The sequence below is a fragment of the Molossus molossus genome, unplaced genomic scaffold, assembly GCF_014108415.1.
Source record: "Molossus molossus isolate mMolMol1 unplaced genomic scaffold, mMolMol1.p scaffold_m16_p_21, whole genome shotgun sequence".
In the NCBI taxonomy this organism is placed as follows: Eukaryota; Metazoa; Chordata; class Mammalia; order Chiroptera; family Molossidae; genus Molossus; species Molossus molossus.
In genome coordinates, this window is record NW_023425357.1 from 24,212,641 (window position 1) to 24,234,015 (window position 21,375).

The window sequence follows — 21,375 nt, forward strand, 5'->3', positions numbered from 1 at the left end:
GGACCGCAGGTGGACGCTCTAACCGCTGAGCCAAACTGGCCAGGGCTCATCCATTCCTTTTTAAATCCTCACCCAAGGACATTTTTTTTTTTTTTTTTTTTTGCATTTATGTTCAGATATAGCGGAAGGGAGAGAGGGAGGAAGAGAGAGAGAAAAACATCGATGTGAGAGAGACACATCAAGTGGCTGCCACTCACACGACCCCAACCAGGGCTGGGGACAAACTGCAACCGAGGTAGGTGCCCCTAGTGGGAACCGAACCTGGGACTCTCTGGTCCGCAGGCCAACGCTCTAACTGCTGAGCCAAACCGACCGGGGCCATTCATTCATTCTTCATCCATCCATCCATCCATTCATATGCCACAGAAATGCATGCTTATGATCTACAAGTCTTTCTCTAGTAAATGAATACAGGTGGGGCAAAAGTAGGTTTGCCGTTGTAAATACACAAAACAGGGTTTATTCTTGTATTATTTGTCATTGCATTATTTTCCATACAAACAACTCTAAACCCACTTTTATCCCCCCCTGTATACTCTTCTTTTGAAAAATCAATTAAAATGGACAGATGCTTGCTTTCCAGTGGCACTGGTCTGTGAGAACCCCCTCAGTGGGTCAGGCCAGGGAGGCTCTTCCTGCTTGGGGTCCCCAGAGTCAGCTCTGAGGTAGCCTCTCGATAACCCCATCCAAGTGCAAACTGCTTTGCCGGTGTGCAAATGCTACTTCAAGCCACGTCCCCTTGCTGCTCCCCACTTCCTAGCTTGTCGACACGGCCTCAGCTCTGGGCTGATCGAAAGTCTAGAACCGTGCTGTTCACAGGGAGCCACTGGCCACATGTGGCTGCTACTGAGCGCTTGGACATTACTGGTCCCAGCTGAGGAGGCTGGAAGCATAATGTACACCCTGGGTTTCGAGGACGTCATATGAACGGAAGAAGAGTGTCAACTATCTCAATCATTTTTGTGTGGATTATATATGGAAATGACAATATGTGGGGTATGTTAAAGAAAATAGATTATCCAAATTAATTTCACCTGGTTTATTTTTTGGTGGTTACTTTTTAAGATGTGGCCAGTAGGACGTTTTACATAATCGGTGTGCTGGTCTCGAACAGTCCCCAAACCCCACGCCCTCGGTGGACACTGCTGGGACTCCAGGACTGTGAGGGGTTAAAAGGCACTGACACAGGCAGTGGGGGGGGACCCAGAGAGGCACGGCTGTGAGGGGCATCCTGCGCCCTGGAAGCCACTGAGATTCCAGCACCCCGTTTTCTGAGTCCCTTCTCCCTGGTCATCAGAGAGGAGACACGGCCTGGTGTTTGAGAAGAGCGTTCTGTCTGTACTGTTACATTCCAAGGAAGGACAGACACCAAGAGGGGTGTCGCCGGGAGCTTCTGGGAGATGACCAAAAGCACTTCGGGGGAGGGTTCATTTCTGGAGGTGCTTCGGAAGGTTTCAATACACCGATGAGTCAGTTGATCAGGGACCAGGTGGGTTTCACCTCCCTGTCAACTCTGAGACAGGCTGGCCCAGGCTGGCCTCAGTCAGCACTCGACTGGACTGAGAACAGGGGGGAGGCCAGCTTTAGGTTTCTCAAGCCCCCCCTCGACCCCCGCATCTGCATAGAGCACACTGAACGCCGCACGGCTGTGCATTGCACTGGGCGCCACATTTAAGGGGGTTTGTATGTTTATTGTACAATCTTCTCTTATATTTTGTTCATCCTCACCTGAGGCTATTTTTTCCACTGATTTTTTTTAGAGAGTAGAAGGGAGGAGGGAAGGAAGAGAGAGAAGAAACGTCAATGTGTGAGAGACACAATTGGTTGCTTCTTGCACGCACCCTGCTTGGGGCCCAGTATTGAACCTGCAACCCAGACAGGTGCCCTTGACCAGGAATGGAACCCCAAACCCTCCAGTGCTCCGGCTGACGGTCTAACCATTGAGCCATGCCAGCCAGGGCACAATCTTGTATATTTATTATGTCGATGTTCCAGCAGATGGCAGTATAGGGTCTTGAGGAGGTGACATGAAAAATCATTCACTGAGTTTTCGTAAGGACGTTAAGAATGGTTCTGGTAGACGTCCTGGCGATGTTGGCACCACACCCTCCCCAGCCCAGACAGAGAGGAGCAGCAACCCCCTTTTCATTTAGAAAGTTCTGTTTTGATGCCACTTAAAACATTTTTTTTCTTTATTTATTTTAGAGAGAGAGGAAGGGAGAGGGAGAAAGAGATAGAAACACTGATGAGAGAGAACATCGATTGGCTGCCTCCTGTATGGCCCCCACTGGGGATCGGGCCTGCAACCTGGGCATGTGCCCTGACCAGGAATCGAACCGGCGACCTCTTGGTGCCTGGGTCACTGAGCCACACCAGCCAGGTTTTGATGCCACTTAAAAAAAAAAAAATCGAGGCAAAATTGTAACACAGAAAAAAAACAACTTAAAGTGACACTTAGAACACTCACAATGTTGTGCAAATCACCACCTCTATCTAGTTCCAGAAATTTTTCATCATTCTGAGATAAAACCCCGTTCTCATGAAGCACTTACTCCCTGCCCCTGGTAAACACTCATCTGCTTTCTCTTTCTAGATTCGCCTGTTCTAGACGTTTTATATAAACGGCATCATGCTCTGTATGGGCTTCTGTCTGGCTTATTTCATTTACTATAGGGTTTCCAGGGTTCATCCATGTTGGAGCTGTATCCGAACTTTATTCCTTGTTACGGATGGAGAAGAGACCCTTGTCTGTTGATGCCACTTTTATTTATTGATATGTGGGCTGTTTCCACTGGATGCACTTGGAAAAGTTGGCGTGTCGACATATACCGTGAATACACAGATCGTCAGTGTGGGGCTCCGAGTGTGTGCGGAGCATTTTCGTCACCCCAGAAGGTGCCCTCCTACCTTCCAGTCATTAACGTGCCCCCTCCCGGAGATAACCTCTTCTGTGACCTCCATAATCATAGAAGACCTGTGCCTGTCCGTGAACTTGATGTAAATGGAATCAGACAGCAAATCCTCATCTGTCTGGCTCCTTTCACACCCTGCAATGTCTACATAGTTAATCACATCGCTGTGCGTACCAGCCGGTTCCTTCTCTTTTTCTGCAGGGTTCCGTCATGTGACTGTCAGTGTGTGGATTCTCACTCCTGTCAACAGAGACCCTGCGCTGCTCCACGGTATGACTAGCCCATCAGGTTTATTCACTCTCGTTAGTGGGCTTTTGGGGCATTTCCACTTTGTGGCTATTATGAATAATGCTGCTATACACATCCCTGTGTCTTGGTGGACTTGTGAGCTCAGTTCTCTCGGGCATATACCCGGGAGTGGGTAGGCAGGGTCATGGGGTGGGGCCGATGTTTAGCTCTAGTGGATCCGCTTTCCAAAGCAGCCAAACCAATTTCTACTCCCACCACCCCCACCTCTGAAAATGGGTGCAAGCCCATTCTCGGGCCTCCAGGGGCAGAGCCCTTGCAGCTCAGCAGGGGGTGTGGGGGGTGTGGGGTGCTTCTGTGGCTGAAGTCAGGGCAGGAATACCTGGTGCCTTTGCAGTGTCCTTGGGAGGGGTTTCCCAGACTGTTCTGAAAGGGCTCCCCTCCACCTGTCCCTCTGTCCCCTGGCACGGCGAGTCACTGTCCTCCCCTGGGCTTCCCCTGAGCAGGCTCTGAGATCCCAGCACAGGTAGCTCAGGGGGACGTGGTCCCGGGAAGACGATGGGACACCGGAAAGTGCGTGAGGGTGGGAAGGGCAGAAAGTTCAACAAGCAAGCGAGCCCCGCGGGCAGCTGGACGGTGGTCCCAGGGGGACTCCAGGAGCCAGAGAGCTCAGCCTGGAGCTCTCCACCCCAGGAGGGTCAGAGAGGTGGGGCACTCCCAACCAGCCCCGCCTTGCACCTCGGGCTGCTGCCTGGAAGAGATGCCCACCTCAGTGAACAAGCCGAGACACCGAATGCCACCTGACTCCTTGCTGGCATCCTGATCACCACGTCCTGCAGTTCGACTCCTAGGCTTCTCTGGAATCGGTGTGTGCACATGGTCCCTGCCCCAAGCCCTTCCTCTCCGGCCAGCAGTGGAGAGGTCTTCCCATAATGCCTGGCTACCAGCTGGCCTCCGTCCCCTTGCTGACCTTGACCAAGAGACCCAGCCTCTCCTGGCCTCCACTTCCCCACTCTCTCTTGGGAGCATCTGGGAGAGGGGCAGCTGGATGGGGGGTTCTAGGCTTCTGCACTTGGAGAGCCCTCCACGAGCCAGTCTGAGCTCCTATGAAATGCGGAGTCTCAGGCCCACCCAGACCTTAAGAACCAGAACCTGCGTGTTCCAGGGCCCCCAGTGGAGAGAAAGCGCATTCGCCTGGGGCTCTGGACCAGAGCTGCCTGAGGCCCTGCTGCACAGCTGTTTAGATTGACAGCATCTCCCCTGGGGACAAGCAGTGGGCCACGTCTGGGGACATTCTTGGTTGTTACAATTGGGGGTGGGTGCTACTGGCATCCAATGGGTAGAAGCCAGGGGTGCCGCTCACCCTCCCACGATGTCCAGGACACCCCACCACGATGGAAGGCCCTGGATGCCCAGGAGGGGGTGACCAGGCTCTGCTGTGAGCCTAACTCTCGGCCTAGGCCTGCCCCCCATCCCCCCAACAAGGCTCCCTGGAAGCCACACAGAGAGGCCAGATGTCAATGAGTCACTTACAGTTTATTTTTGCCTGAAAGTATTTCACATCTCTGAACACAGCTACGTGACAGTAGTATAACCATCAGGGAAAGCAACAGTGCGAAGGGAAAGGTGGCATGTCTCAGTTCTTTTTTTTTTTTCCTTTTTAATTTTTTTTTTTTTTTGCTTCTGCTTCTTCCTGCACCAGAGTGCTATAAAGTATGGGACCGTGGGGGAGAGAATAAAACCAAACAACAGAAACAACAACAAAACAAAACACAAAACGGAACATTCACACGCACACGAAATAAAACCTGGCGCGTAAAATGAATTAAGACTGAAACCCAATTTCTTTTTTTTTTCCTTTTTTAAAAAATGAGGGCATAGTCAGGGGATAATAAAGTCTACCTAGCAAAGTATAAAACGACAAAAGCATGGTTTCCATTGAATAAGATTAAATATATATAAAACAATTACATTGACTGGGGGTTAGGTCTGGAGGTGCCGGAGGGGGCATATTTGTGCTAAAACAACAGAAAAAGGGGCTTGGGGGAGAGGGGACCCCAAGTAAACTGTAAAGGAGCTGTTCTGTACAGTGAGGGCTTGTTAAGAAAAAGCCGACTGTTTATAAAAGAAAGGAGGTTGGCTTGTCCTGGGGCAGGTGTGGGACAGGAGGGTGTCTGTGCAGTGGTCACATTCATGGGGGGGGAGGGGCTGGGCAGTCAGGCTGGTGGAGGCTACGTCTCTTCTCCCGAGAGACCATGCGGGAGGCAGCATGCACGAGGGGACCACGGGGCACAGGAGGGGAGGCCACAGGTCCCAGAGTCTGTTGGGACAGCAGAGACCACCGGAGACGGGAGCGCTCCACGGAAAGGGTGCGGCAGCTCTTCTCCGGGGACGGGGGACGACGGGTTAGCACCCCCTCCAAATATGTAAAAGGGGCAGAGAGAAAGCTGGGGCCTCGGGGGAGCAAGACTACCATGTGGGGGCTCCACGTTTCCTCCCCCAGCCTGACCCCCACCCGTGAGGAGGTTGGAGACATCTGGGAATTGCACGGGGATAGGTGGGCAGACAGACAGACAGACGGAGGAGGGAGCATTAGCGTACAGAATCCATTACTACAAAGCAATTAATTTTCCAAGGAGGTTCTTTTTTTTTGTCTGTTTCCTTTAAAAAAATAACAACAACACTACCACTACCCCGACAGCCAACTGGTTCGTACAGTACTGCGCGCCAGGGCGGGCGGGCGGGCGGGCGGGCGGGACAGAGACTTCATAAATAAGAGGCAGGTCCCAGACCTGCAGTTTGTCAACATTTCTTAAATAGGCGCATTATTTAAATCTTATGTACAACAAGAATCACGTTGCATAGCAATGGCGAGGACACAGGACCAGGACGGTGCAGTGGCGGGCCTTCTGGTCCCAGTGGCGGGCTGAGTTCTCAGCAGGAGCCTCCGAGGGAGACAGCATCCTTCTCGGCCCTGCCGGCCCGTCGGGTTGCGTGACGGTGGCGTGGGAGTTGACCTTTCCCACACGGCATTAAACACAAAGGCAAAGAAAATCCACAAAGGGTCCCCCCCCTAACCCCCCCCCCCCCGGCCCGCTGACGCTCCTCTGGTTGCTACAAAGTCCGTTTTAGATCAGGTCAAGGTTCCAATGACGAAGCTAAGAGAATTAGGTGGGGGCTGGGCGTGCTGTGACCCCCTCCCCCCTCCCCCAGCACCCTCTGCCCCCAGAAAGACTCCCCCATCTGTCGCACAGCCAGGACGCCGGGTGGGACCCAGGACCGGCCGCTCCCCGGCTCTCCTCGAGAGTTGCGGTGGCTGCAGACCTCCTGCCGCGGCTTCACCAGGCCTCCGTGTAGCGGACGTCCACCTCCTTCAGGTTGGGCAGCTTGGCCTGCAGGAGCGAGAAGGAGCCAGTCCCTTCCAGAACCTGGCCCTGCCCTCCCCACCTGCCGCTTCCTGGAGGTCGCTGGGTGACGTCAGAGAGGACACAGAGCAGGTGCGTGTCCCGGCCCCAGGGGGCTGTGGACCACCCGCTGGCCATGGCCTTGGACAGCCCCTCCCAGACCTGCCAGAGCCTCAGTCCCCGGCTCCCAGGGCGGTGCCCGGGACCAGACACGGGGAGCGTGGCGAGTCCCAGGGCTGTGTGCTCTGCGGGCGGGCACCAGGCCCCCGTTACTGTGGCTTCTGTCCTCACCCTTCTCAGGGCAGGTGAGCCAGCGGGGTCACCGTGAGCCGCAGGTACTGGGGGCTGGCGGAGTCCGCTACCTGCGCTCCGTCCCTGCCACCAGACGCGCGTCCTTTCCCTCGTTTACCCTTGTTTAGGGACAGGTGGCGCCTCCCCAGCAGGCCTGCACTGCACAAGGGCTGCTGACCAGTCCCCCCACCCCCAGCCTCCTGCGCACTGGTGGTGGGGCCTTCAGCACAGCGCTCGCTGCCTCTCCTGGGCCTGACACCTCGGCCCCCGGCACAGGCCGCAGACTGGGGCCTGCGGTCACCAAGACGGCACCGCGAGGGTCACGCAAGCCCGCCTCCGGAAGTGGGAGACTGCCCGCCGGGGACTGGACCCCCAGGGTCTTGGAAACGGGAGCTGTGGCTGCACGGGGCGGTCCCCAGCGTGGAGGCGGGCGTCACCGGTCAGCACCCTGGAGTTGGCGCCGGCTCCCGACGCTGAAGGTGAAACAAGTGCTGAGCGCCTTCCCCACGTGGCTCACTGCAGCCCTCTCCCTGGGCCCTGGCAGCGCGCACACGTCTGGCACGCGCAACGTGGGGCACCTAAAACAGCGCCCCTCCCGCTTCTGTGTGCGCAGGGATCCTCGGGGGTGGGGCTCACATGCCCACTCGGGTGCAGCAGGTCTGGGGGGCCCTGGAGTTGGCATTCCTGACAAGTACCCAAGTGAGGCTGAGGGTGCTATGGCCTGAACCTCATGGGTGGGCACCCAGACTGGCTCTGCCCTGGCCCATCCTGCACCCCAGCCCCTCTCTGCGTGCCCCTCAGGACCTCGTGGGCGGCTCGCCCTTCCAGACTGCCTGGGAAACTCACTTCTCAAGACTCCCTTTCGTGAGGGTTTGCTGCCCCAGGCGGCCGGCCCCCCTGCTGGCCCCCAAGCCCTGGTGGGTCTGTTGGCTGGGTTTCTTCCTGGCCGGAGATCAGCACCCGTCCCTAGCACGGGTCTGGCCCACAGGTACTCCAGTGCATCCGGGGCCGGGCCAAGCCCCGGCTGCAGGTCCGGCTGAGCTGGGGTGGAGACGACAGGGAGGCCCTGCCGCAGGGGGGCCTAAGCAGGGGGCAGGTGCCGGTGGGCCCCTGGCCCGGCTGTGCCTCCGGGCCCGGCCCTTCCTGCTCAGGGCCCTGCCCACCCCCCTTCTGGGGCAGCTGGCACCGAGTCCAGGATGGCAGCATGGCAGGAGGCTGCTGAGGGCCCAGTCTCTCCATCCCCTACTCCCAAAACTTGTGTTTTTACAAACAAAATTCCACTACTCAGATTCTTTCCTTCCCCAGTGTCCTCTCTCCAGCTGGCCGCCGTCCAGGCTGCTCCCGTGTGACTGCACCAGCCTGTAAATGTTCCCCTGCTTCTCCTGCTCGTACCCCCAAACCCGCTCCCATGTAACAGCCAGAACAGTGGGAACGGCTCGCCACCCTCGGAGGGCCTCTGGGCTGTCCACTGACTGGACGGAGCCCAGAGCCCGTCCGTGACCTGCGTGGGTTGACTCGGTCGGCCGGTCTCTTCCCCTTCTCACTTTCTAGTCACGTTTCCTGCAGCCGGTTCTCACGACCCTTTCTTTCTGCCTAGGACCTTCGCGCTGGCGGTTCCTCTTGCCCCTGCCTCCCTGCCTCCCTGCCTCCCTGCCCCCCTGCCTCCCTGCCTCTGGGGCCTCAGCTCAGGGACTGTGCCCATCATCCTATGCCAACAGGCCCTCCCAACTCCCACTCCATCAGGTCCCTGCTGCTTGGCCCTTTATCGCTTCTTTCAACCGGCTGTGGTTCCCTTGTTGGCTTATCTCTGGTGTGATGCCCTTGCCCCCACGGGGAGGGCAGAGCACCCCGGCACCCAGGGGCTGGAGGGAGGGAGGGCGGGGTTACCTTCAGGTCTTCATAGGTGTCAGCCGAGAGCTTGGTGCTGTTCATGTTTAAACTGCAGAGACTCTTCATGGCTGTACAAAGACAGACAGACAGACAGACAGACAGTCATTAGGTCAGTGAGACCCCACGAGGAGCAGCTGCGGGGGTACTGATTGCAGATGGGGCGGGTGCGGCACAGCGAGGGCCTACTCGGCACACAAGGCCCAGTCGGGCACGTGTCAGTCTAACTGAGCCGGGCCCACTCGGTACATGGAGCCTCCCACCTAAAGCAGTGGGTCTGAAGCAGGAAGTGCAGATTCCTAGGCTCAACAGCACCTGGGATTTTCATCCCGTAGACGAGGGTTGGGCTCGGAAACTCTGAGGTTCCCCGAGCAGGTGTTGTGTGGCTCTCTCTGCTAGGGCAGTCTTCTCCAACTCCAGTGGCCAGGGCTCACCCAGGCATTTTTAAAAATGCAGTTTCTGTCCTGGCCAGTTTGGCTCAGCGGTTAGAGCACTGGCCTGCGGACCAGACAGTCCTGGGTTCGGTTACCGCTAAGGACATGTACCTGAGTTGCTGTTTGTCCCCGGCCCCAGTTGGGGTTGTGTGGGTGGCAACCAGTCGATGAGTCTCTCTCACATTGATGTTTCTCTCTCTCTCTCTCTCCCTCCTGCTCTATCTAAAGATAAATGCAAACATGTCCTCGGGTGAGGATAAAAAAATAAATAAATAAAAATGCAGTTTCTGAGTCAGCAAGCCTGGGTCTCTAACCAGCTCTCAGGTGGGCCGGGGAGCACAGCAGCCGGGTCCTGGAGCACTTTCCTGAACTTGGTCCCTCGGGGCTATGACAGCATCAGGAGGTGTGGGTTGGGCCTTACTCACGGTTACTCTTTCCTTTACAATGTAAGCTCCTGAGGGCAGGAGTATTTTCCCTGTTTTGTTCCTGGCACCTAGTAGGTGCTCAGTAAACACTGAGCCACAGCACAGGGCACGTGCCGAGCTGAATGGCGGAAAGCACGGAAGCGGCCCTCCCGGCGCCAGCCCCTCAGTACTCACAGCTGAGCGCCAGCAGGCCAGCATCGGTGACAGGCGTCTCGCACAGGTTCAGCACCTGGAGCATGGTGAGGTGTTCCGACAGGAGGCGCAGGCCGGCGTCTCCAAACTGTGGGGCACAGAACCTCTCAGCCCTAGAGACCGACTCTGACCCCCCAGGCACCCCAGGAAGTGACCCGGAGGCTGGGGCAGCTGTGGAGGGAGGGGACGGGGACAGAGCCCGGCTCTGAGGCCCACAGCCTGCCAGCCTCTGGGTCTGGGCTGCCCTCGCTGCTCTCCTGCCGAGCTCCAGTCTGCTTCTGCTGGGGCACGGCCGGCGAGGGCCCTCCCTGCAATGGGTAGGGGGCAGGGAGGGGGCAGGGTGCTGGTTCAGCCCACCAAAGGGGCTGAGAGTGGGAGGGGGGAGCGGGCCGTGCAGGACTGGGGTGGGCCTGCCCGGCACCTGACGGGAATGCCGATCTTCGCTGCACACTGAGCGTGCGGGCCGACGTGCCACAGGAGTGGAGTGGAGGCCACCGGTGCTGGTCCACGCTCAGTGCTCGAGAGCTCGATGGACACCGAGCACCCGGGCAGCAAGCACTGCTGCGCTGGGGCCATCGTTACAAGGAAGAGGCCCACAGCCGCCCACGGGGCAGAAGACCCTGCCCTCAGCTCTGCCTGGCACGGCCCTGCCCCGGGCCTCAGCAGCTCCAAATGGGAACAGGCCACTGGGCTTCCCCAGGTCCCACACCTCCCCTGGCCTCCGGGGGTGGCCCCTGGGCCAGGCAGTGGGTATGGCGATCAAGTCACTGGGCCATGGGCTCTGGGCAGGAAGGCCAGCCTTGGAGGAGGGTGCAGGGGTCAAGGGAATGGTGTGGGGGACAGAGAGCAGGGGGGAGAATACAGGGCGTGGGGGGGGGGGCCAGTATGTACCTGAGTGGACCACAGGTTCAGCTGCTTAAGAGAAGGCAGTTTGATGAGGTGCTCAGCGCAGGCACTGGTTACATTGGTGAAGGCCAAACTGAGGTTCTCCAGGTTTCCGAAGGAGCCAGAGCTCAGCAAACGAGCCAAGTCTGCGTCCTGCAAACAGATGGGCAGGCGGGGTCTTAGGGGCTGCCAGGAACTCCCCAGACCTGAGCCATCCCCCCTCCCCCTCCCCGTCCCCTTGCTCTCCGATCTGTTTCGGGGGCATGGCCTGGTGGGTCAGGCCAAGGGAGTGTCAGGGAGGAGCTGTCCCTGTGGGCAGCACGGCCAGCCCGAGGAAAAGCCTTCGGTGCTGTGACACCCGTCACCAACCGCTGTCCCGAGGCCGCGTCCTTCCCGTGGTGTCTGCATGCAGACGCACCTGGCTCCCCCGGCCAGCCACCGTTTCCTATGGCACACCCTAGGGGCCCTCGCTCAGGACCGGGGTGGCTGACACCCATTCTCCCTCCCACCTCAGGACAGGATCCTCGGGTTGTAGCTGCCACCTGGCTGTCCGGGCCATGTGCTAAGTCTGGACAATGATACACAAGTAGATGTGGAACTTCCACAAATGTCCTTAAAGGGAAGGGGCATGTTCCTCTTTGCCTCTTGCTTCCTGCTGGCTGGTATGCAGACAGGACGGTCAGAGCTTGAGCAGCCTGCTTTGGACCATGAGGCAGAGGCCGCGGTGGGGCACCAGGCTATAGGAAACTAACATCCCTTGCAAAACAGTAAGAGGCACCAACCCAGGCGGGTTGTGTGAGGATAAAAGAACTTAATAACACAGTATCTGGCACTTAAATGCTCAATGGGTATTAGCTATTACCATTATTATGAATAATAACTGTAACATGTTAACACTAATAAACAATAATCTTTTTCATAATGTCTGGTTTCCTGTAACCTGGTTTCCTCCTGAAAAGCTGGCTGCTCAAGTACCCTGGGGTGCTGGCTCACCTCCCCCATCAGACCCTGTCCACTCCCCGGCAGGGAGGGCCAACCCACCTCCTTCCCTCCACCTGGCCCCGCAGGGAGAACAAAACCAACTCACTGTGGACTTGGAGGGCAGCGTGAGCCTGGTGGGCCCGCCTTTCCTTTGCTGCAACAGAAACGAGCGGATCACGACTCCCCTCCGAGTGTCCTCCCGCACCCCCCACCCCCCGCCCCATCAACACCGCTCACAGCACCGCTCTCACTTCTTGCGACAGTGGTCTCGGGGCAGACCCGAGACCAGGCTTGTGCACAGGTTGTTTATCCAAGAATCAGGGAGTAGGGAAGTGGGACCATGAAGGCCCCTAAGGGAAGGTGGTATCCATCCAGCTGCCACTGGGGACCTCTGGGAAAGGGGGAGTCCCGTCCCAGAGCGACCCCATCCTGAGCGCCAAGGGAGTGGGCTGTTTGCATGCCCTCTCCCGCTAGTCACTGGTGGCGGCTGCTCCAGGAGCCCAGGGCGTGGCTGTGCGCAGACAAAGCTGTTTGGCTGGATGTGCAGGCAGTGAAAGTCAAGCCCCGTGCACTGAAGTGGCAAGTGGAGAAGGGAGGAGGGCGGCCACAGACAGTGACTGCTATGCATGGCTCTGGGGATGAGACAGGGTGCAGTCCTGGCCAGGACCGGAATTAGCTGTGTGACTTCGGGCCACTGACTCGACCTCTCTGTGCCTCTTTGATGATCTGGAGAGTGGTGGGTGCTAACCATGACCTCTTTGGGTCTGGAGGGGGACTCAACGAGACAGAGGTCCCCACAGGTGCAGGGGTCCCTGGGCTCGGCCCCGCTGCGCCCTAGCGCTCTCCCTGGCCGGCTTGACCGGGGCTCACCAGCTCCTTCAGCTCCCGCTGCCGGTCGCACAGCTGCTCGTACATGCGCTTGCCCACGCCAGTGCTCTCCAGGGTCGAGATGATCTGCAGCTGGGTGTCGTTGTTGTCGATGATGTTGTACTCCAGCATCAAGCACAGGATCTGCGGGAGCACGCGAGGCACATCACCACCAGCCCAGAACTCCGGGGCTCTCCTTGAAGGGGCAGAGGCAAACAGCCCCATGCGCCCTGGAAAGGGGGTCCATGGACAAGCTCAGTATACCCCTTGCACCCTAAGGGTCTTATTTTGAAAACCAGCCTCTCTGCTCTCCCCCTCTGCATTTCTGGCTGTGTGACACTGCAAATCACCTGCCCAGCGTCCCATCTGTACAATGGGCACGTGGACGGAGGTCCAGCTGAGCGCACCACAAGCAGGCTTTCAGTACGTGCACACAGAAACAACGCACAGCAGGCCCGCGTGCGAGGCACCTTTCTATCCCTGGGCCTTCCCGTGCCTGCACACGGCGGTGCTGATGTCCCGAGCACTGTGCCGGGGGGCCTCGGGCAGCTGCACACTCACTCCTTCCCAGGCCCCCTTGCCGGGGACCCCGGGCTGACAGCCTGCCTCCGAGACCCCTCTCCCTTCTCACTGGCCCAGGAGAGCCAGCCCAGCCCTCACACCACTGCCCTGCTCACCCCCAAGTCCCCACACAAGGCTCTCGGGACGAGCACGTAGACTAAACTCCAAGCTCCCCATCAGGACCTTTGGGCCCCAGCGGGCTCTTCTCATGTCCGCCCGCATCCCGAGCCTCTGGCCCTGGCTCACTCTGTCCTACTGCCCTGGCCTCCCCTCTTCTTCCACCCAGCCTCCTGCTGCAGGGACTTGGTGGGTTCGGGCCCCACAGACTGGAAGGCTCTGCTCCTGCCCCGTGCGACTCCTCCTTGGTCTTCGTCTCACCACAACTCCCACTCGCACGGGAGTCGCTGGTGCTCTTCCTGCCGGGAGGGACGTCTACCCCTGCCCCCTGGACTACGACCAGCCTTGGGGACTGACTTCTCACGCAGGGAAGTGGCCGTGATGCCGCTGGGTTCCTGAGGCTGTTGGGAAAGCGGCGCGGCTTCGGCCGCTCTGCGGTGGCTCTGGGGCTTTGTGGGGGCAGAGGGGCGGGAGAGGTGACGCGAGGGCCGGCCAGTGCGTGCCCGTGGTGAGTGGGGGCGCTCCTACCCTAGGCTGCTGCGTGGGCGAGCCTGGGGGCCCAGCTGGTCAAGTCCCCTCAGGCCAGTGTCGGACACTCGAGTGAAGAAGCCTTGGAGGTGACCCAGCCCCACCTGACTGCGACCCCATGAAAGACCCAGAGTGAGAACTGGTCAGCTGAGCGCAGTGACCCCAAGCTCCGTGAGCACAAGAAATGACAATTATTGTTTGAAGCCCCCATTTGGGCTGGTGTGTTACACAGCGAAGTGACAGACACCTGCTCCGAGCCTCTGGATGGGGCAGACCACAGGTGAGATAAAGGTGGCTGACCCCCCCTCCCCCCCGCGGCAGTGTCCCGGCTCCTGTGACAGCTGGGGGCTCCGTGCTCACGGGGACCGGGACCCCGCCGGCTCCTCACCTCCACCATGGTCTGGTTGCCCCTCAGCGCCAGGAGCATGCAGGGTCCCAGCTTGTTCTCTGCCAGGGACAGCAGGAATTTTTTGGTCTTGTAACAGGAGCCCATGAGGATGTGCACCTGTGAGGAGAGACGGCCGGTGAAGGCGCCGCTGTGGGGCCGGGGCCCGTGGGGCCCGCTTCGTGGGCGGGAGGTCCGCGTGACCAGGAGACGGGACCACTCCCTGCTGTCCGGACAGAGATCCGACAAGACCACCTGGGGGCCTCAAAAGACCCCTCCCTGACTCTGCCCCAGTGGATGAACCTGGAGGACACAGGGCAAATCCCAGGGGCCCTCTCCCGGGGGGACCGAGAGTAGCTCAGCCAGGGCAGAACGGCAGGGGGGGGACCAGGTGCGGGCGCAGCCTCAGTGCGGGCGGTTCTGGTCTGGGCAGATGAATGTTCCGGACATGGATGGTGGCAGTGACTCAGCAACGTCAGTGGACTCAATGCCACTGCCTGGGCACCCGGACATGGCGAAGGCTGCGTCCTCTGTGTGACTGTGCTGACGCTCGGCTCTCTGGGCTCCCGGCACTGCTGGGCTTGGCGGAGACCGGGCGGCCCCGGCTCAGGGACCGTATGGAGCCCGCCCCCCGCCCCAGCCTCGGCAAACTCCGAAGGTGTTCTGAGGGATCAGCTGCCCCAGAAATCCAACAGGCAAAGTCTGCTCCGTCCAGGGCTAGATGTGGGACAGCCATTACCGAAGCGGCTTCTTTCTGGTATCTGGAGTGGGGCCAAGGGCAGCGGACCCCACCAACAGGGCTGGGAGCCCCTACACCTCGTCTGCTCCCCGACTTCACACAAGAGCACATGCCCATCCATGGCTGGAAACAGTGGCCTAATCAAGGGGATCTCTTCCTTGCCGTGTCTCCATGGAAACGACGCGCTGCCATCCCAGGGGCTGCCTGCTTCCTGCCTTCCTTCCCATGCACATTTTCCCACTCCATCGTTAGCTCGGCGCACGCAGCAGCCTCAGGCCAGGAGCTGCCAGCCCCCTGTCGCTCAGGGGTGGAGGACCATGGGTGTTGCCATGGTGAAGCTGTGGCGTCAGGGGCCGCAGGGAGAGAGGGAGAGGAGGTGCAGGCAGGCTGGGCAGCACTTCCAGGTGCACAGGCAGGCAAAAGGGGCTGTCAGGCAGCAGGACATGGAGAGTGAGCGCGTAAGGAAAAAACCTAAAACTAAGCCCCTCCCAAGAAGGTAGGCTCCGGGGCAGCGCTGCGAAGCGTGGCCGCTGCAGGGACAAGTGCTACGCGCACCACGGAGCTTCCCGAGCCCGACAGCGTCACTCCGAGCGCGGCTGCGCGGGGCCCGCACCCCCTGTCACATGTAGTCCCACGTAGCCCCGAGAAGGCACACCATACTCCCGCTTCACAGACGAGGAAACCAAAGCAGAGAGGCAGACCCCCAACCCAAGGTCGCCCAGCTAGTGCGTGGCAGAGCTGCGGCCTGAACCAGGTCTGCCGGGCACTCGCTTCCTCAGGCTTGGGAACAAGTGTGATCACAGAACTGGGTTGGTTTTGTCCGAGGTGGGGCACCTGAGCTCGCCAGCCACCTGGAGGAGCATCTGGCCCGGGAGGTGGGAGTCTGTGCTCCTTTCGGACCGGGCCTCTGCCACTGGATGGAGGGGCCGGCTCCGGACAGCTCGGGCCTGGGTCAAGGGAGGGACTAGAAGTCGGAAGGCCTGTGTGACCTCAAGGAAGCTTTGCGCCTCTCTGGGCCTCTTTTTTTTTGTGTGGTACGTGCCCTTAGCGGGAACCAAACCCGGGACTCTCTGGTCCGCAGGCCGACGCTCGAACCGCTGAGCCAAACCGGCCAGGGCTATCTCTGGGTCTATTTCAACACGCTGTGACTAAGGGGTAGGCTTGCTGGGCAGGTTAGTGCACATGAGGTGTTTGACACAATGCACAAAGAAAGTACCGAGGTCACCACAGGTGCAGTTCACGGTTCGGTGACCTCACACCGATCATCGGGAACAATCATCCTGACCTTGGCTCCTCACTGCAAGGCTGAGATGAGCAGGCAGATCCCCATGCCTCCCAGAATCCCATGCACGTTAAGCGCTCAGGCGGTTGGACTTAACACTGAACCACAATTAACTGTGTGAGCCTGGGCAGTTACCCTCAGTCTTCAGCCTGCTCGTCTGTAAAACGGGGTAACAGCGTGAGCTTCTCACACTGCCGAGTGAGACGGAGAGAGAGAACTCCGCTCTTGGCTCGGCGCCTGCTCCGGTAGGAGAGGAGAAAATGACACGAGTCGTCATCACCGCCATCCTCATCACCAGCATCATTCTAGCTGGGTTCCCCAGGTGGCTCTCCCTGAGGGGAGGCCCCGAGGCCCTGCCCACATACCATGCTGGCGAACAGCTCCCCGTCGTCGTCACAGGCCACCCCTCCGGGGCTGTACAGCTGGAACCAGCCATCCTTGCCGGCCCGCACGCTCAGCAGGCACGAGTGCACCTGTGAGGGGACAGGCACGTGGGTCAGGGCCGCGCACGCCCCCGCGGTGACCGCCCCCGCCCACGCAGACGGGCAGGGCTCGGTGGGCCCGCAGTGAAGAACCCTGCTTGACCGTTCAGCCTTCTACTAAATCCCAACTGTGGTGCCCACGGACTGGGAGACCCCAGCCAGCAGCACCAGCCCTGCGGGACAGAGGGCCAGGCCAGCTTGGGTAGTTGCCAAACCAGGGGAGCGGCTGCAAGGAACTGCTGACTCGGCCCCTTCGCTCCTGTGCCTTTGTGAGGGTGAGGGGCATCTCTCCTTCCCTCTCTTTTCTGTCTGGGTCTCTGTCCTCTCTGCATTTCTGTTTTTTTTTAATCCTCACCTGAGGACATTTTTCCATTTTTTGTTCAGGTAGAGTGGGAGGAAGAGAGAGGAAGAGAGAGAGAGAGAGAAAGACATCGACGTGAAAGGGACACATCGAGTGGCTGCCACCCGCACGACCCAACCAGGGCCAGGGACAAACTGCAACCGAGGTACGTGCCCTTAGCGGGAACTGAACCCAGGTCTCTCCGGACCGCAGGCCGACGCTCTAACCGCTGAGCCAAACTGGCCAGGGCCTCTCTGCATTTCTAATTCCTCAAACTTTCCTCTCCCTCTGTCCCAACCATTCTTCAGGTTTTTGCTTCCCCCATCAGTAACCCTCACTCCCGGGGTCTCTCCCCTCTGCCTCTGAGTGCCTTCCCTCTCCCCTCCCCAACTTCCCTACTCCCCGCTCCTGGGTGCTGACCCTCGCTGGCTCTCGGTCCTGCTCATCGCTTCCTTCCCAGGACTCTGCCACCCTGTCAGCAGGCCCCGCCTGCAACTTCTCAGGCTGTGCTTCTCCCTAGGAGGGTCTCTTTCCAGGTGGGGGGCAATTGTAGTGCCCAAAGCACAGCTCTCTGAGGCTGTGTGGGTGTGCACGTGTGCAAACACGTGTGTGTTCGGAGGAATTGTTCCACATCCACCGGCCACTGCTGTAACTGCACAGAGAGACAAAGGCCTCATTTCCTCTCCTCCACCCTCAGCAGAAAGCTAAGTGCCCCCATCATCTCCTTCAGGAGCGAAGGGCAGCTTGCTGCCGAGAGTCCCTCACTCAGACACTCAGCGGACTGCAGCCCACATGGAAGTAAACAGAAAACAGAAGTGGGGGCCCTGATTTTTCCCTCCACGTTGGAAGAATATCAAATGACAACTTAGCGACTTTGAAGAAGCAAGGAATCAAGAGCATGAAACCCTATTCGACAAATATAGCGAAGAACTGATAAGAAAACAACTCCGGCTTCACTTAGGAGGGAGAAAGCAGGAGTGGGCTGTGAGGGAGGGAGGAACAGGAGAGAAAACCAGGGGCGGTGAACAGGGAGACAGAGGCTCCTGCTGGGGCAGGGGCTGCCCCCCTGGGCCCGGGCTTGGGAATTCCCCTCCCAGCACCTGGCTCGGCCTCCGCTCTGGGAAGCAGCTGGGACCACTTTCCGTCTTCAACCTTCAAAGTTTGTGTCTGAAACAAAGGCTCCCTTTCCAGGGGGATTCTGAGAATCCCAAGAACAACGGAGACCACCACTGGTCCGATCGGCGAGATCCTATCCACCATTCGCTTTCCCACCAGGCCTGCGAACTGCTTGGGGAATCGGGGTTCAGAATCACGGTGTCTTAGACCTAGGTCCTTCCAGATCCGTCTAGGCTGGGCTCTAGAGCACGGTCTGAGGAGAACATATTCCAGCTCCACCGAGAAGAACTTGCTCCCTTCCCGCTCGGCAGGGCTGGCCATGCACAGGCCCGACAGCCGGGCTCCCGAGGTCCCAGCCCTGCCTCAGCCGTGTACCAGCTCTGCAACCTTGGGCATGTAACTCAACCTGTTTTATTGACTAAAAGAAAGGTAATTTTGATGTAAAATGAGAATAAATAGAACCTCCTCGTAGGGTTAGAAGGATTAAATGAGAGCACGCATGTGCCTGACCCGGGTGAGCGTGTGATCATGTCACACGGACACGAGGAGAGCGGCTGTGTGGGCTCCCAGGCCCCTCTGCGTCCTGCTCACGCACACGGACTCTGGGCAGAGGGCTGCCTGTGCCTGAGGCCCAATGTCTGAGGGACGGAGTGCCCCTCAGCGAGGCCCTTGGCCACCATGCCCAGCAAATAAAACCCAGCTCAGGTCTCTTCTTGCCGATTCTTGGCACAGAGGACTCCAGAGAACCCCAGGCTGCCTCGGACCTGGGGGGAGACCCGGGCCAGCCTGCCCCAAGTCACGGCCTGCGATCCGAGCAGAAACCGCCAGCCAGCGGGAAACCAGCCTGCTCAGCCCGAGTTTGCAGCAAAACACTGACACCGTGGGCCAGGCCCAGGCTCGGGAAGGAGCTCCGTGTATGCACAAGGCAAGGGGCCTCTGTCCACTGTTCTGAATGTCTGTGGGTGACCAGAGGCCCTGACACAGCCACGGGAGGCTCAGGGACCTAACTCCGCCTGTGAGGAGAAACAGCGGCCTCACCTCCTGTCGCGGGTCTTCCGCGAACCTCTGAATCACGTACTTCAGTTCCCTGGAAGAGACAGGGCGGGGACGGTCATTCCCAGGGTCCTGGCTTAGGTGGACCAGGACGGGGGTGGAGGGGCGGGAGCCCGGGGAGCTGGCCGGGGGAGGAAACTCCTGGATGGGCCTGGACGGGGTGGCAGGGAGCCTCCCAGAAAGCCTGTGACAGAGGAGGGGCCGGAGGGAGGGCCGGCCACAGGGGAGGACTCGGCACAGAGGACATGTGCACCAGGAGGTAACAAGGGCGCCGCCCACATACTCACTGGGTGAACTTCTCGTGCGCGAGCGCTCTGCAACAGAAACAAAGGGAGAGGCCGTTAGCAGGTGCCCTGGGACAGCGCCCCAGGGCCTTCCTCTGGGGCCGCGAGGCTGAGAGGGGAGAGGAAGCGGAAGCAGAGCGAAGCACTGACACTGTCCCTACTCGAAGCTGCAGCACAAAGGCCCCCCGAGTGAGCCCTGAGCCCCTGTGCCCGCAGTCCTCCAGGCCCCGCCTGCAGGAGTGGCCCTCACTGCATGCGTGGGAGCCTGTGTGTCAGCACGTGGACACCAGGGACCCAGGTGTGTTCGTTAATTGTTCCACAATTAAGGTGCAGCGCCACTAATTAAGGCTGCACATTGGGGTGGCATTCAGGGACGATTCTCCAAGTGAATTGCATCATGGGTCCACTGTCAAGCGTGCGTCCCTAGGGCTGTGGGGACAGTGGCTGCAGCCAATGACGCCACTGCGCTTTGGAGACGGCAGCGGCTCTCAGGAGTCAGATTTCTCTGGTCTCGGGTCCTGCAGGCTCCAGGGACTAGCCCCGCCAACAAATGGGGCAATTACTGAGCGTAATGTCCCCCTCAGAGAGCCCCATTTCATAAACACGGGTTCAGTAATCGGCCGCTGAGAGCCCAGCTGCCTCCGGGGGCCGGCTTCTTCTCATCGACTGAAACGGAGACCTGGAGGCATTTTAGGGCCTGGTCATTCAGACAAGTCTCCTTAGGCCATTACCCGGGCAGCTTCTCACTCGTCTGCGGTGATAAACTCAGTGCGGGGTAAGGGCGGCCAGAGAGGGACGGACGGCCGTTCCCACAGCTCACCGTGGGGCGGAGCTCAGCATAATGGACACGAGAAAGCTCTCGGCACGCCGCGTGTGACGGGGGACGTGCTCCACATGGCCCCGGAGACAGGAGGCAGGTGGCATGCCTACTCCCATCTGACGTGTGACACAAGTCACTAACCTCGCCGAGGAAGGCGCTGGGGACAGCTGTTTCCATTCTCAGCTCATGAACCCTAACAATGAGCTGAGGTGATTTCCTCATGTTTTTGGGGGGGTGCCCCCCAGGGCTCTCAAAGCTGAGAACCATGTCCCTATCTCCCTCTGCCGTCCACGAGGGTCCGGGGACCAGGTGCATCCATGCAGGGACGCCCCGGTTCAGGACTCGGTGCTGACGGGTTTTCTCACGGGCTGGTGGCACGTGTGGGACTTACTCTTTGGGGAATGGAATGGGTTGAAGCAAGCTGGCCAGGGACGGTCTCCAGTCATCGTAATCCGACCTGGAATGAGAAGGGGCGATGGTCAGGTTGGTCTGGACAGGCAGAGGTTTACGGCACGCTGCCACGGATGCCCACGGTGGGGCGAGGGCGTGGCAGAGACTCGCGTGGCACCAACTCTGCTCTACCATCTGGGTGTGCAGGGAGCCGGGAGGACAGGCAGCTGGTGTCTGCGGCGTGGCTGTGAGCCCGGATGGACAGGCAGGCCTTCCCCGGGCATCGGAGCGTCACACACACCTGACTCTTGGTCCCATGGCCCCAGAACTCCTTCACCTTTAGAGTTCGTGTTTCTCAGCCTTCTTTTCATCGTCCGGTACCCTTCTGGGCCCTGCCCCCTGCCCCGTGTCCCCTGCCACAAGGAGCTTTCTTTTTATTCATTTTTTAATCCTTACCTGAGGATGTATTTTTGTTGATTTTATAAAGAGAGTGGAAAGGAGAGAGAAACATCGATGTGAGAGAGAAACATCCAATGGTTGCCTCCCGTATGTGCCCCAACCTGGGATCAAACCCACAACCCGGGTATCAACCCAGTAATCTTTTGAGGTCCTGGATGATGCTCCAACCAACTGAGCTCACTCCCAGGTGAGAGCCTTCCCACCCCACCTTCCTCCAAATACATCGTGACACAGTGGCCACTGTCGGGACCCAGCTCACGCCCTGGAGGGCTCTGACGAAAGACCCAGATGCCAG

The 21,375-nt window shown here is 59.1% G+C and overlaps 1 protein-coding gene across 2 annotated transcripts in view; it reads right to left on the reverse strand.

The window, feature by feature from the left end:
• Positions 1 to 4,675: 4,675 nt before the first annotated feature.
• Positions 4,676 to 21,375, reverse strand: part of LOC118639029 (c-Maf inducing protein) — a 250,187-nt gene continuing 233,487 nt past the window's right edge. For both annotated transcript variants that reach the window (XM_036275195.1, XM_036275196.1), the window contains 11 exons: positions 20,623 to 20,688; positions 19,415 to 19,441; positions 19,113 to 19,161; positions 16,502 to 16,609; positions 14,119 to 14,235; positions 12,528 to 12,668; positions 11,764 to 11,811; positions 10,683 to 10,829; positions 9,774 to 9,879; positions 8,741 to 8,811; positions 4,676 to 6,550 (listed from right to left, as the gene is read on the reverse strand). In XM_036275195.1, the coding sequence (XP_036131088.1) occupies positions 6,497 to 6,550; positions 8,741 to 8,811; positions 9,774 to 9,879; positions 10,683 to 10,829; positions 11,764 to 11,811; positions 12,528 to 12,668; positions 14,119 to 14,235; positions 16,502 to 16,609; positions 19,113 to 19,161; positions 19,415 to 19,441; positions 20,623 to 20,688 (934 nt within the window). In that variant the 3' untranslated portion in view covers positions 4,676 to 6,496. The remainder of the gene's footprint in view (positions 6,551 to 8,740; positions 8,812 to 9,773; positions 9,880 to 10,682; positions 10,830 to 11,763; positions 11,812 to 12,527; positions 12,669 to 14,118; positions 14,236 to 16,501; positions 16,610 to 19,112; positions 19,162 to 19,414; positions 19,442 to 20,622; positions 20,689 to 21,375) is intronic.